This window comes from Portunus trituberculatus, chromosome 47 (assembly GCF_017591435.1).
Source record: "Portunus trituberculatus isolate SZX2019 chromosome 47, ASM1759143v1, whole genome shotgun sequence".
NCBI lineage: Eukaryota > Metazoa > Arthropoda > Malacostraca > Decapoda > Portunidae > Portunus > Portunus trituberculatus.
Genome location: NC_059301.1, coordinates 6,145,200 through 6,161,055, shown reverse-complemented (window position 1 = coordinate 6,161,055; position 15,856 = coordinate 6,145,200). Strand labels below are relative to the sequence as shown.

Below are 15,856 nucleotides of genomic sequence, written 5' to 3'. Positions count from 1 at the left end.
TAGGTGAATGAATAAGTGAATGAATAAAATAATAAAAACTCAGAGTGCTTCGTGATAAACTGTGCCAAGTAGCAATGAAAAGTCAATCATGCATAAAAGGATAAGAGGAGAAGCTTGCAAATACATTGGTGTATTGTTAATAGTAGGTCGCTACAAAATCAAATAAATGCAATGGTTTGAGATGGAGGAAAGATATGTCGTAGCAATGTAAAGGACAATCTTAAACGGTTGAAAAAGTTATGTCCATCAATATAGTTTTGGTTAATAACGGATCGCTGAAAAACAAAATATCCTGAGTAGTTTGTGATTAAGGAAATAAGTAGCTACGTTAAAGCAATGGAATGTTTAGTCATAAGAAGGCAAAAATTAATTCTTGATAATACAATAAAGCTTAATAATCGAAAGCTATTGTCAAGCTCCTATGAAATACCGTACAGTCTCCCTGAGGTACCACCGCGCCCTGCAGCTCGTGGTGGCGGCGTGGCGGTGGGACGGGAGGGTAACAAAAACAAAGATTGAGGGGCGAGTGTCATTCCACAGACCGCATCCTGCAATCGTTTGAGTGGTGAGGAGTTGTATGCATAAATTATGCATAAGACTGATACGTTTCCTTGATGACAGTTCGATATTTACGGTATCATGGCATAACCTGATGGGAAGACGTCTGCAGGTCTGGTGATAAGCCTATGAAACTGAGGATTAGTTCTATTTTAGAGTTAGGACTGTTGACGCAACACTCTACCTCAGCTGCTATTTGTAGGCAGTAAGAGAATACAGTCAAGCATAAAGAATTGTGTTGATCTCCTTGCTGAGTTTATTGTTAGATATTAATTTTTGCGTTTCTTGTGCATTTTAAATAAGGTGTACTCCCTCACCGTGCATTTTACGTACAAGTTAGTTGCAGTATCATAATTTTTTTTTTCATTAATGTCCTGTCTTAGAATTAGCGTCAGAATTACAGAAACTCAGCTGCTTGTGAATAGTGTAATGTCAAGCGATACTCAAATCACTCTCAATAAGAAATACGATACTCTCCACACTCAGCCTCATTAATCATGGAACAACCATAATGTCATAAGGATACCATTACCTCCATTCCTCGGCTCACCTTCCACCCAAGTTATGCCTTCCATTTTTCTCTGTTTTTATGAGCAATTCTTAGATATGCATCCCAACACAGGCAAAACAACGATCAGACAACAATACAAACATAAAAATGCTATCAGCTCCATTCCTCTGCTCATCATTTCCCCAAAAAATGTATGCCTTTCACCATTTTCCTCTGTTCCTGGCACGAGTTTTTTTTAGTCTACCCTCCATATTTGTAGTCATCATAAGGATATTATCAGCTCCATTCCTCGACTTATCTTCCCTCCTAAGGTATGCCTTCCTCCATTTTTCTCTATTCCCACCTGGAGTTCTTCGGTCTACGTTGCATATTTCTCGTAAGGCTTTTTCTCGACCATAAGTTTAAGTCTGCTGGATCACAATGGATCACAATAACTCTTCCTAGAGACTAAAAGTTTCCGAAAAACCGTAACTTTCTTCTCGTAAACTTGTTTTGTCTGCAAAAGCACTATACATGCATCGCTTTCTAATGTCTGGGTAGGGAAATGTGTTTGTTCTTTTCTTACCTCAAATATTCCAAGATAAGTTTCATAGAATTCTGCAGCTCAACTGCGGAATGTATAAAGATCATTGGAATATTCTGTTCAAACTCTCTCTCTCTCTCTCTCTCTCTCTCTCTCTCTCTCTCTCTCTCTCTCTCTCTCTCTCTCTCTCTCTCTCTCTCTCTCTCTCTCTCTCTCTCTCTCTCTCTCTCTCTCTCTCTCTCTCACACAAATAATTTTCTTTACATATATTTTGTCTATGAGGTGAAAGAAAACTCTCATGAATTCAATACACCGTAGGTTTTTAAAATCTTTGTTGTATCACTTTGAGTCTTCCTGCCCTACCTCATAACTGACGAAACAGTTACCTAGAGCTCTAACAAAAATAAAAGGTTCAACTTACTGCAAATCAATCTTGTTTTAATGTTTCCACTTAGTAACTTAGTCGCAGTGAAGCCAATGTATTTACCTCGTAACTCATTTGCTCATTTTCTCGACAGCCGAATTAACCGAATCAGTTTATAATTAATTTGAAATGTTCTGCGAGATTTTATTTGCACAGGTTATCAGGTATCAGCAAACACTGACTCTCGAGGGACCGTGAGCTGGACAAGCAATTAGCAGAAAGTAATTATTGTAGTATGTTTAAAGGAAAAAAAAATACATTGAAAAACTTGCTACTTTTCTCCTTGTTCATATTTTTTTCCTCGTACGATATTTTATAATTCCTTTATTCTTTTATATACCATTTCTTTCTCATATAACATTTGGAAAATCATTACTTTTATTCTAGACTATTTTTTTCATCGTTTTATTGTTTGTTAATCATAAGTGGCACATCGCGCGGTTGTAAAATGCTGCACCATTGTTTTCTCTCCCTTGGCTGCTTCTTGGGGCAATAATATTCTATGCGCAGAGGACTTTACGGGTCAGTGTGAGTCAGAATTTAAGGCGAAGTGTGAATTCAGAATGGTGGTGAATCTTTACTGTTATTTTGTGCATTTCGTCTTTAATAAGTCCAGTGTGTGTGTGTGTGTGTGTGTGTGTGTGTGTGTGTGTGTGTGTGTGTGTGTGTGTGTGTGTGTGTGTGTGTGTGTGTGTGTGTGTGTGTGTGTGTGTGTGTGTGTGTGAGAGAGAGAGAGAGAGAGAGAGAGAGAGAGAGAGAGAGAGAGAGAGAGAGAGAGAGAGAGAGAGAGAGAGAGCAGATGATGCAATTTTAAACGAGATGTATCTGTGTGTGTGTGTGTGTGTGTGTGTGTGTGTGTGTGTGTGTGTGTGTGTGTGTGTGTGTGTGTGTGTGTGTGTGTGTGTGTGTGTGTGTGTGTGTGTGTGTGTGTGTGTGTGTGTGTGTCAGGTTGCGTGCTGGTACAGGTGAGTGCGTGTGGCAAAGCAAGGGCGGCGAATTGGGGGAAGAATGGAGTCAATACTAAACGTGACTTAAAATTAAAATCAAATGTTTGTAGAAAGTTACGTAGACTTTTCCTTTCTCACCACGTGACTTCTACGTACCTTACTACAAAGAAAACTAACCTGATCTTCCCTATACTAATCTAAGCCACTCAAGCCTAACGTAACCAAATTCTCCCTACCTCAAACCTGATCTATTTATTCCTAACATCTTACGTGATTGTCTAGCATAACGAAACTGACCTTCCTTAACCTCACCTAACCTAACCTAACCTAACAACAGTCAACATCTCTCGACCTCCTCCTGCTACCAGACATTCCTAATCTTTCCCAAGGCTAAAGAAGGTGACATAATACGACCTTCCTTACCGCCGATCCCTTCCTCCCAGACTTTCAGCCTTAGCCTTTCCAGCCAGGCCGCCTCTCTCCGCCACTCAATAGGAAGCTAAGCACTTTCTTTCTCCCCACAGCGAGTCGACTCCTGCGGCGGAAGATTCCTCAGAGCGGCCACTTGATGCTGCCTAAGAGGATGTGGATGCAGACAGTGCCCACGCAGGTGAGTTGTGTATAATGTTTATCTTTTTGTATCTATTTGTTGTTTCTATCTGTTTATCTGATCATTTCTACTCGTATGCTTTTCTGGTTATTCATGTGTCTCTGTCTCAGTCTACCTGTATTTATCTACCTATCTGCCTTTCAGTATGTTTGTCAAAATACCTCTTTCTGTATCGGTCTAGCCTAGCTGTCTCTACCTCTCTGTAAGTTTAACTGCATTTATCTGTCCACCTGCTAATCTATTCCTCTGTTTGTCTGTCTGCTTCTATCTATTTCAGTCCATTTGAATCTATATTTGTGTAAGTCTAACTGTATTTATCAGTTTCTCTAGTTATCAATCAATTTTCAAGTCCTTACTATTAATCTGTTTCTCTGCACCTGTCAATTTATTTATCTTGTTTTCTGTCTGCTTTTTTTTTTTTTTTTTTTTTTGCTGTTTCAGTCTATCTGTACTTATGTGTCTGACTCTCTCTCTCTCTCTCTCTCTCTCTCTCTTACCTCAAATCCCCTCCTGCAGCAGTCAGGCACCTCTCCTTGCCTTTCCCCAGCCCACACACACACACACACCAAACACTCCTCAAGGGGCTTAGGTGAAGTGTATCCTGTACTTTTCCTGAGCACCTACACGGCCATCGCAGCAATCGCGTCATTACCCGCCTCCACCCCAGTCACCAGCAGTGTCCCTTGGTCTCCCCACTACAGCGCACCACCTGTCACAGAACCATATTCTCAAACATTTTCTACGGACCTTCACGATATTCAAAAGGCTCAGTCTAGCTATGGTTACATTGGTTATTAAGGGTGTGTCCCGGTTTTAGTGATAGATTTACAAGATTTTCTACACTGTCAATGTGAGGAGCACTCTTGAGATTACGGTCTTTGAAAACATTTGTGGTGAGAGAGCAAGACGTTTCTCATTACGACCTATTCTGGAACACTTCTGCACCACAACCTTCATTACTTTCCAAAGACTCAGTTTAGTTGATGTTACATGCGTCATTAAGAGTGTTTTTTTTACGGTTTTAGTGATACATTAACAAAATTTTTACATTATTACCAAGAAAACACTCTTGAGAACCTGGCTAATCATCTCTGCTACCTTGGGAAATAGTGGTGGTGAGAGACTAGAAGGTGTCTGAATATTGTTCTCGAGAGAGCTCGCCTTCCCCTCCCTAATGGCGGTAACTTCTCGGAAACAACGTAACCTGGAACATGACAAAGTTGCTGCGTAATACAAGATAGACAAAGACACAGGTAGATAGACATGGTGTGTGTGAGAGAGAGAAAGATATATATATATATATATATATATATATATATATATATATATATATATATATATATATATATATATAGATAGATAGATAGATAGATAGATAGATAGATAGATAGATAGATAGATAGATAGAGAGAGAGAGAGAGAGAGAGAGAGAGAGAGAGAGAGAGAGAGAGAGAGAGAGAGAGAGAGAGAGAGAGAGAGAGAGAGAGATCCCTCATACACACACGCACACACACACACACACACACACAAATGGGCAAGCCTCTTAATGTGTGGCCCCTGTTCACCTAGCAGTAAATAGGTACGGGATGTAACTCGAGGGGTTGTAGCCTCGCTTTCCTGGTGTGTGGAGTGTGTGTTGTGGTCTCAGTCCTAACCGAAGATCGGTCTATGAGCTCTGACCTCGCTCCGTAATGGGGAAGACTGGCTGGGTGACCAGTAGACGACCGAGGTGAATTACACACACACACACACACACACACACACACACACACACACACACACACACACACACCAAAATTCCATAAATATCGCAGTGAAGAATCTATGAAGCACTACAAATGGGGTAAACAAAATAAATAAATAAATAAATAAATGCACCTGTTTATATCAATTAACAAAGAATAGGTACATGAAAACTGAGAGAAGCCAGGACTGACACAAACTTACGCCACACTCCCCCACTCCTGCTCCGTGCACACAGCTGCCGCTTCACACCTGCAGCCAACAGGTCGATCCCTTCCATGCATGCCTCATACACACACGCATGCTTGTCCCTCGCCCGCCACAAAGAAACGCAGAAGAAACACGGAGGGGAGCAAGCAGAGACAAACCACACAATTCAGTACAACACAGAACCGAAAACAGAATATTTCATGGATTTCTCACAGACGTTCGCTTGTCAATCGCTCACGGAGAAGAAACACGGAGGAGGAACGAGCATAAACACAAACCAGAATACATATTATTTTACGAATCTCTCTTTCTCCCTTCTCTTTTTCTTCTATCCTCTCTCCCCCTCTCTCTGTGTGTCTCATTATCATACGCATACTAACGAACGAGTCCCTTCTTCTCTCTCTTCTCCCACATTCCTGAGTCACAGCCACCCCTACGTATCGCTCTCTCGCTATTTCACTACGTATATTTCCCCCTCTGGCCGTTAAGGTAAAATAATGCATTCAGGAGCGTGCTGTAGCTGGATTGCCGCGGCTCTTCTCTCTCTCTCTCTCTCTCTCTCTCTCTCTCTCTCTCTCTCTCTCTCTCTCTCTCTCTCTCTCTCTCTCTCCTCAGGTAAAAAAAAAAAAGTTCAAATCGATGTTAGGTCAAGGTACGGCGGTTCAGAAGGTTACGTGGCCTTGACTCCCTCCCCATCCCCCCCTATCGTCCCCCTTTCTCTCTCTCTCTCTCTCTCCTTCCCTCGATTCACCCTCCTCTCGCAAACCTTGCTTCCTTCCACATACTCGAAAACTCTTCATACACACACACACGCACACATGTATACATACATCAACACACACACACACACACACACACACACAAAGAGAGAGAGAGAGAGAGAGAGAGAGAGAGAGAGAGAGAGAGAGAGAGAGAGAGAGAGAGAGAGAGAGAGAGAGAGAGAGAGAGAGAGAGAGAGAGAGAGAGTCCTTGAACGATAAATTGATTGAAAGGCAGTGATTGCTTGATTGATTGGTGGAGTGACATCGTTATAGCTTAATTAGACACACACACACACACACACACACAGGTGCGCCACTGAAGATGTGAGGGGTGGTAGGCAAGAAGAGCGCTGGAGTGTATGAGGCAAGGCACTGCAGTGACCAAAAATGAGGCACAGGAGTATTACACGCGACCTTTGCATGGGAATAGCACGACCAGACACGTTCACTCTTTCCTTACTCCCTCCTTGCTTCTTCTCCCTTGCTATTCCTGTCTCCCTTACTTCCCTCCTTCTTGCCTTGCGTCCTCTCTTTCTTCCTTTACCTCCCTCATTTGTCCTTGTTTCATTTCTCTCTCTCTCTCTCTCTCTCTCTCTCTCTCTCTCTCTCTCTCTCTCTCTCTCTCTCTCTCTCTCTTGTATCCCTCGTCCTTTGTTTCCTTGTTCTTCTCTCTCTCTTCTTCCTCTGTTTCCCTTGCCTCTGTCTCTCTTCCAGTTCCCATTTTTTTCTCAGTCTCTCTTCTTCTATCTCCCTCTGCTCCTCTGTGTCTCCCTGTCTTTGCTGTTCTTCTCTCTCTTGCTTCCTTGCCTGTTTCTGCGAGTTATTCCTTGCTATACTAGTTCCCATCTTCGCTTCTCCTTTCCTTACTTTCTTCTCCCTTCTTTTATCTCCCTTTCTGCCTTTCTTGATTCTTTCTTTACCCTTTTCTTTTGTTTTTATTCATTCTTTTCTATCCTTCTTTTTTTATTTACCTACGTTTCATTTGTTTGTCTGTCTCCTTTTTTTTTTTTGTGTTCATATTACGAATAGTTATTTGCGTCTTCCTTCTTAAATTTTTTTTTCCTACTCTACCTCAATTTCTCGGCAGTTCTTTGCTTCTGTACACTCTTGCTTCATTATTTTAGTTGCCTTACTACTCTTTCTCTTTTTCCAATCTCTTTCTCTCTCTTTTCCTCTTTCTCTCTCTTTTACCTCCCTCATTTCTTTCTTCCACCTTTCTTTACCTCTCCATAACCGTCTTTCCTTCCCATTTGATCTGCCCTCCTTCCCTTCCTGCGTTATTGCTTCTTCCCACCTCACCATTCCCTCCTAATAATACACTATACAAGGCTCTCTTAATGCCCCGCTCGTCTCCAGGACTGCGAGGTGGTGGTGGTGATGGCGGCCGGCACACGGGAGGCGACGCTGCACTGGCTCCTCACTCGCCTCAAGACTCGCCTGCCTGAAGTGACCGTGTGCGTTAAGAATCACGCCGCCACTAACTCCTACGCTCTCTACCTCTCAGCTTCCTACGACGGGTGAGTCCTGACGCTAGTGCTCTTAATGCTACGAAGATACGTTTCTTTATATAGTCACAAATGGTCATTTTCATACTGTTGTGCCTTAGTTATGTATAAGAAATATTCACAGAAACAATGTCTTTTCTACTATTTTTGTGCTAATGAGTTTTGTTGCAATACTCTTAATGCTTCACACTTTTCAGTAACAGCTTTTGTATAGACATTTTTTACACTAGTTTCTTAGCTATATATCCGAAAAAGACGCAAAAATTAACAGCAGCAACAATTTTTTGGGGGGTTCGCATAGATGGGATCGACTAAACGACTAACAAACTACTCATCTTCTTCCCGAAATTTAGTTTAAACAGAAAGGTACCAATTTAAACTCACAGGTGTCTCTGAACTCCTCACCTGCAAATTACCTGCCAACACTGTGATAATACGGTGAGGTCGATGATGCTTTACTTCTTAAATACTTTTTGTTTTACTTGACGGCCTAGTGAAGGGGTCACGAGTGTGTAGATCTATCCAAGGTTAGAGTTCAAATAGTACAAAAAAATACCTACAACACAATCCGTACAACTCGCTAACCACAAGTCTGTTCAATGTCTCCATGTTTTGAGATCAGAGTTTGAATATTCTTGACGACACCAGTCACGAACATTCCTTTCACTGTTGTACCAAATATTCTTTCTTTCAATATCCATGACTCTCTGGACACTGCTTCTGTGCTCGGCTCTCGTAAATATTTCTGTATCGTAAAAAGGCAACATTAACCTTTCCCTCTCGTTTATTCTGTGTCTCCATGGAAACGGTTTTAACAGTGCAAAGAAACTTTAATGAAGAACAACTGAATCATTAGAAATATTAAGTAATGTTGCATAATCAGTATTTTTCACTAAGACTATTCAGGATAAGCATCGCGAATTACTTAGAGATTAACATTCATTTAAATATTCATGTTTTCAATACACGTTGAAGGACTGACTGTAAAAGAAAACATCACTTTGTTAGTCTCGATAAACAGTTGTTTCCCTCGACACACCTCCGTCTCGTCTTCCTGCTTGCAGTTATCCTATCGAGATTACTAAGCCAACTCCCTCATTCCCTCTGCAGCAACGGCTTTCCTGCAACCTATTCCCCTGCGCCACACTGATCTCCTTAATCCCAGGCGAAGGCGAAGACGGGAGGTGAGGCCGGAGGGAGACGCGGTTTGAGTCTGGCAGAGGAGGGGATAAGGAACCAGAATCGTGGGAAGGTGGGATAGACAGGAGTGGAAAGGGGATAAGGAAGTAGGAAAAGAAAAAGGTAGCGAAAAGAGACGGTGGCTTTGGGAAGTATTAACTATCCAGAAATAGAAGCAGGGACAGGGGGTAAGAACACAGGAAGAAAGAAGACATGATTAAGCGACAGGGAGTGGTTTGACCAAGGGAGTGGAGAGAAAAAGGATAGTAAGAAGGTGACAAGACAGGAGAGGAAGAGGGACGAGGATTAAAGAAAAAAAAAAAAAGGAAACAAGGCGACTTTAGAAGGCCAACGAATTTTCACAAATACTTTCTCAACCACTTATAAGTCCATCACTATTTGCACCAAGAGTGAAAGTCATATTTCTATTCCTAGGAGCACTCGACACTACAAAATAACAAAGAAATTCTGAAACAACAAAACCGGAACACCGCAGGGGCAGAGAGAGAGAGAGAGAGAGAGAGAGAGAGAGAGAGAGAGAGAGAGAGAGAGAGAGAGAGAGAGAGAGAGAGAGAGAGAGAGAGAGAGAGAGAGAGAGAGAGAGAGAGAGAGAGAGAGAGAGAGAGAGAGAGAGAGAGAGAGAGAGAGAGAGAGAGAGAGAGAGAGAGAGAGAGACGAAGAAGCAGGTGAAACCTGCTAGAGAGTATCAACTATATTCTGAAATGCTTTTCTCTTTCACTACGACGGCTTTTAAAGGCAACAACAATTATTATTAACCTGAATCTCAAGAGTGTTTCTCCTGATAATAATGTAGAAATTATGTTAATTAATTAGAACCACACACACACACACACACACACACACACACACACACACACACACACACACACACACACACACACACACACAAATTATCCTTAAAACCCATTTAACTTCAACTAAAGATTTCTGAAATGCAAGAGTTAACTAGTATTCACGAGCATTCATTCTTTTCTCTGGTAAACTCTTGAACTCCCTACCTGTTTCTGTATCTCTTTCGTTCAGTGACGAACTCTTTCTTAAGGGAGGCTTCAATGCACTTATTCTCCAATTCTGAATGATCCTTTTAACCTTTCCTTAATGACTAGCACCTCAGTAGGCATTTTTTCGTTCATGATGTTTTCTTATGCCAGTGCCCGTCTCACATAACAAGAAAAAAAACGTTTAGGAATAAGATCCTGAGAAACAAGGTTGCGTCAGGTAAGTTAGGTTAGTTTAGATTAGGTTTGGTTAGGTTTGATATGGCTTGGTTTGGATTGGATTGGATCAATTAAAGTTAAGTTTGGTTAGGTCAAGTTAGGTTACGAAAGATCAAGTTTGAAGTCAGTTGAAGGTAACACAAGACATGCTGGGAATCCTGGCTGGTGGCTCCTTATGGAACAGCACACCCAGGCCACTCCGCTCAGGCAATAAGGGTTTGATGGTGAGAGACTGACCCAACTCGCGCGTGGCTAAACTTGGCTTCAATGCACTCAGGGGTGTTGTGGCGGAGACGCGGAGAGGAGGAGAGGAGGAGAAGTTTGAGGGGATTAAAAAAGGGAAGGAAAAAGAAGGAGGAGAAGAATGAACGAACAAGACGAACAAGGACATGAACAAAGACAAAAACCAACAATAACAACAGCAACAACAACAATAGCAAAAACAACAACAATAATGGAGGACAAAGAGTAAGAAGGAAGAAGAGAAAGGGGAAGAGGAAAAGGAGAAGAAAGAGAAGGAAAAAAGAAGGAAGAAAAGGAAGAGGAGGAGAAACAAAAAGAGAAAGAAGAAAATAGGAAAGAACTTGATAGGCAAAGAAATGCTTGAATCACGGAGAGAGAGAGAGAGAGAGAGAGAGAGAGAGAGAGAGAGAGAGAGAGAGAGAGAGAGAGAGAGAGAGAGAGAGAGAGAGAGAGAGAGAGAGAGAGAGAGAGAGAGAGAGAGAGAGAGAGAGAGAGAGAGAGAGAACAAACGAGAGTAAAACAAAACATTATGTGGGAGAAAAAAGTGGGAAGAAGAGAAAGAAAATACGACGATAGAAAAAAGAGTAAAGAAAAAAAATAAATAAACCAAAATAAATAAATAAATAAACAAAGACTTAACGATGGACAAAAAGAAAAGGAAAGACGCGAACACAAAACACAAACTCTTGCCAGGATGAATAAAGAGAACACACACACACACACACACACACACACACACACACACACACACACGAAAAGAAAATGAGTATAGAATGAAAAAAAGAAAACATAAAAGCGCAAATAAATGAGGAGTAAACATAGAGAGAGAGAGAGAGAGAGAGAGAGAGAGAGAGAGAGAGAGAGAGAGAGAGAGAGAGAGAGAGAGAGAGAGAGAGAGAGAGAGAGAGAGAGAGAGAGAGAGAGAGAGAGAGAGAGAGAGAATTTATGAACATGGACACAAGTTTTTACCAGGAATTTAAAGGCGTTAATAAAGTGGCAGAAAGCAGGCAGGTTGGGTGGGGAAGACGAGGACAATGACCAGAGGAAAGACAAGAGAATGAGTGAGTGGGCGGGGGGGGGGTGTGGAAGTGTGGAAGGCCGGGAGGGTGGAGGGATGGAGGGGTGGAAGGACGAGCGATTGGGAGGGGCTGGAAGTGTAATTTTAGTAAACATGAGGCCAAGGGAGAGAGAGAGAGAGAGAGAGAGAGAGAGAGAGAGAGAGAGAGAGAGAGAGAGAGAGAGAGAGAGAGAGAGAGAGAGAGAGAGAGAAATGAGACAGGAGAAGGAAGGCATTAGCGAAAAGGGTAAGAAGGAAACGAGAAAAGAGAAAGATAAGGAGAGGGAAGGAGAAAAGGAAGAAGAGATAGAGAAATGTAGAGGAGAAAATCAGAAAGAGGGAGAGAGAGAGAGAAAGAACGACAAAGAAGAAAGAGAGATAGAGAAAGGAGAGAATGAAGAGTAGACTGCAGAAATTGAGAGAGAGAGAGAGAGAGAGAGAGAGAGAGAGAGAGAGAGAGAGAGAGAGAGAGAGAGAGAGAGAGAGAGAGAGAGAGAGAGAGAGAGAGAGAGAGAGAGAGAGAGAGAGAGAGAGAGAGAGAGAGAGAGAGAGAGAGAGAGAGAGAGAGAGAGAATTGGTGTGAAGGACGTGTTCAATGGAGCCAGAGTGTCGGGCGTCAGTGTTTATGTGTGTGTGGCGTGACGGGCAGAGAGTAGTGACCTGACCAACGTGACTGTGGTGGGCGAGACAGACACACTGCTTACTCGCCCCCACACCGCTGTTTCTGTCACTACGATGTTCCTTCCTTCCGGTTAGTCTTATTGTTTTCATTTCCTCATGTATTCCTTCCTCACTCCCTTCTCAAGTCCTTAACTCTTTTCTTTTCCTTCTCTCTCTCTCTCTCCTTCAGTTGTTTTCTTTCTTTTTCTCTCACTTCTTATCGTCTTCTATTTTTCTTCCTTCTTCTTTTCTTTCTTCTTGCTTCATTTTCTCGGCTTATCTATCTATTTCCAATGCAATTCTTTTCCTTCCTCCCTTCCTTCACAGTCCTTTATTCCCTTTTCTCCACCAAGTTCTTACCCAAATAATTTCATTCTTTTCTTTCTTCATCGATTTTTTTTCTCTCTCTCTCTTCTCGATTCGCTTAATACTTCTTCCCATCTTCATCTTTTATTATCTTCTTTCCCTAATCCTTCCTTCATTCCTTTCCTCGCCTCCTTCTCTCACGTCTTCCATTTCCTCATTTTTTTTTCATTTTCTGACTTTTTCACTGTTTCCGATTTTCCAATCTTTATTTTTCTCCCCTCTTCATTTCTTTAGTTTCTTGTTTCTATTCATCGTTCGTTTTTCAGTTTTCTTTCTCCTGGTTTCAGCTCTTCCATCGTCTTATCTTTTCTTTCATTCATTTCCTTCCTTCCTCTATCATTCCTTTCCATCCTCATCTTTTCTTCTATCTCTTCTTTCTTCCTTCTCTTTCTCAAATTTTCCTTTCATCCTCCTTTCTTCACTCCCTCTCCTCCATTTCTCACAGCTCTTTTCCTTTTCTTAATATTTCCTCCACTCTTTCCTTTTCTACTCCTTCTCTCCCTCCCTTCTTCCATTATTCTCTTTATTACTCTCTTTTCCACTTCCTTTCCCATTCTCTTTCATTTTCTTACCCTTTCTTCAATTTTACCTCCCGTCCTTCTCTTCTCCTCCTCCTCTCACCCTCCCTCTCGGCTCCACATCTTAATCTTCTCTTCCCTTTGTTCCTTCTCCCTTCAGTCATGAAGTGGCAAAAAACATGGATTCGTGGCTTTTATTCTCTGTAAAAACTTCTCTCCTTTATTGGCAAATATTGCATACGAAATCACCAGTGTTTGTGTGTGTGTGTGTGTGTGTGTGTGTGTGTGTGTGTGTGTGTGTGTGTGTGTGTGTGTGTGTGTGTGTGTGTGTGTGTGTGTGTGTGATTCACCTCGGTCGTCTCCTGGTCACCCAGACAGTCTTCCCCATTACGGAGCGAGGTCAGAGCTCATAGACCGATCTTCGGGTAGGAATGAGACCACATCACACACTCCACACACCGGGAAAGTGAGGCCACAACCCCTCGAGTTACATCCCGTACCTATTTATTGCTAGGTGAACAGGGGCCACACATTAAGAGGCTTGCCCATTTGCCTCGCCGCTTACCGGGACTCGAACCCGGGCCACTTGATTGTGAGTCGAGCGTGCTAACCACTACACTACGCGGTGTGTGTGTGTGTGTGTTTCACTGTTTGATCTGCTGCAGTCTCTGACGAGACAGCCAGACGTTACCCTACGGAGCGAACTCAGAGCTCATTATTTCCGATCTTTGGATAGGCCTGAGACCAGGCACACACCACACACCGGGGCAACAAGGTCACAACTCCTCGATTTACATCCCGTACCTACTCACTGCTAGGTGAACAGGGGCTACACGTGAAAGGAGACACACCCAAATATCTCCACCCGGCCGGGGAATCGAACTCCGGTCCTCTGGCTTGTGAAACCATCGCTCTAACCACTGTGTGTGTGTGTGTGTGTGTGTGTGTGTGTGTGTGTGTGTGTGTGTGTGTGTGTGTGTGTGTGTGTGTGTGTGTTATTATTATTATTATTATTATTATTATTATTATTATTATTATTATTATTATTATTAGTAGCAGTAGTAGTAGTAGTAGTAGTAGTAGTAGTAGTAGTAGTAGTAGTAGTAGTAGTAGTAGTAGTAGTAGTAGTAGTAGTAGTAGTAGTAGTAGTAGTAGTAACAATAGTGTTGGTAGTGGTGATAGTGGTAGAGTATTAGAGATAGTAGTATTAAAGGTAGTAATAGCATAAATAGTAATAGTAGTAGTAGTAGTAGTAACAATAGTAGCAGCAGTAGAAGTAGCAGTAGCAGCAGCAGTAGCAGTGGCAGGGGCAGTGGCTGTAGCAGTAAAGCTAGCAGCAGTAGTGGTGGAAGTAACAGTAGCAGCGTTCCTCTCATATCCGTGTTAATAAAACATTCAAACATACCATGCGGAATTTTCAAACGCTGTGATGTACGTATACTACACTTCTATTGAACTTCTGCTGGACGATAAATTTTGAATAATACACACATTGCTCGTGATTTAATGAGAGTTTCTTCCGTTACAAGAAGAGTGGCTTCGATTTTACTTTTCCTACTTCTATCTATCTGTCTATCTATCTGTCTGTTTATCTTTAGCCCTCTCTCTTTCTCTGATTATTTTTCCCCTTTCCCCAGTGTCTTTGTCCCTCTAATAATCCTAGGGGGCTCATCGTCTTTACAATACCTCCTCCTGTGTCTCTCGGTCTCTCCTCCCACACACACTATCCCCCTTCATCCTTCTTTCAACCTCCGTCTCTCACCACACCCTCACCCCTTTCCTAACTCGCGGAGAACAATAGTCTTTCTCACAGGCTTAACTTGACTCTGTTTGCACTGCTCTCCTAGCACAGAGTTGGTTTACTGCCGGGCACAAACTCTTACTGTACTCCTCCTCCTCCTGTTCCTGCTCCCACTCCATCAACGGCAGAAGCACCAGGAGCAGCGCGCACCTCTGCTCCCTGCGGGGTTCTTTGGGCGTCACTTCAGGGAGCGTTCAGGGCTCAAGTTTGTGTGGTAAAATGCGCCTCATCTGGGTTCAGCGTTCGGGGATTATTGAGGCTTGAAGGCGCGTGTAGGCTGTGGATTAAAGGTGGTTGTGGAAGATAACGCCTACACTTGGTGTTTCTCGAGTGTAGTGGGAGGTAATGGTATGAGGTGTAAATGGATGGAGAGTAAGTGATGAATGATAAATGACACTGGGAAGGAGTGGGGTAAAAGGGTATATGAAAAACAAAAGGGTATATAAGGAATGACACAAAAAAAAGAAAAAAAAAAAAAGAATAAAATCGTGTAAGAAAAATAGTTATAGGAATAAATGGCAGAGGGAAACTTGCCTAACCTAACCTGATTCATATGACAACACACCATTGTTTCCACGCTTTCTTTTGTCCCCAGCAAACCCGAATGTGTCACAACTTTTCCAGCAACATTTTTCCATCGTACAACATTTCCCACAGCCATTATTCTATTTCCGTGACATTTACGAGAATTCAAGAGCCATTCTTTTCTTACGAGTACTCTCTCTGTGGACGACTAGAGACGGGAACCAGAACTGCGACAGGAACAGGGCAGTTACAATACGAAGAACCAGTAGGGTAACGTGGCATTCCCTGTATAAATCATTCTTACCAACATCCATCTACCATTATTATTCGTAAATTTATCCAATTTCCTCAGTACTGACAAAATTATAACGGAGTTTATTCCAGCCACTACCACTGCATGTGAGAGCTCTTTTAAAAAATCTAACTTTATTTTCCATGAATCATTCTGGTATTATCTTGATTACTTGATTACTAGCC

General features: G+C 42.2%; 1 protein-coding gene across 1 annotated transcript in view; it reads left to right on the top strand.

Annotated features, from left to right (window-relative positions):
- Positions 1 to 15,856, top strand: part of LOC123498252 (anoctamin-8-like) — a 141,681-nt gene that overhangs the window by 85,942 nt on the left and 39,883 nt on the right. The window contains 2 exon segments of the mRNA XM_045245442.1: positions 3,488 to 3,573; positions 7,644 to 7,804. Coding sequence (XP_045101377.1) covers positions 3,488 to 3,573; positions 7,644 to 7,804 — 247 coding nt within the window.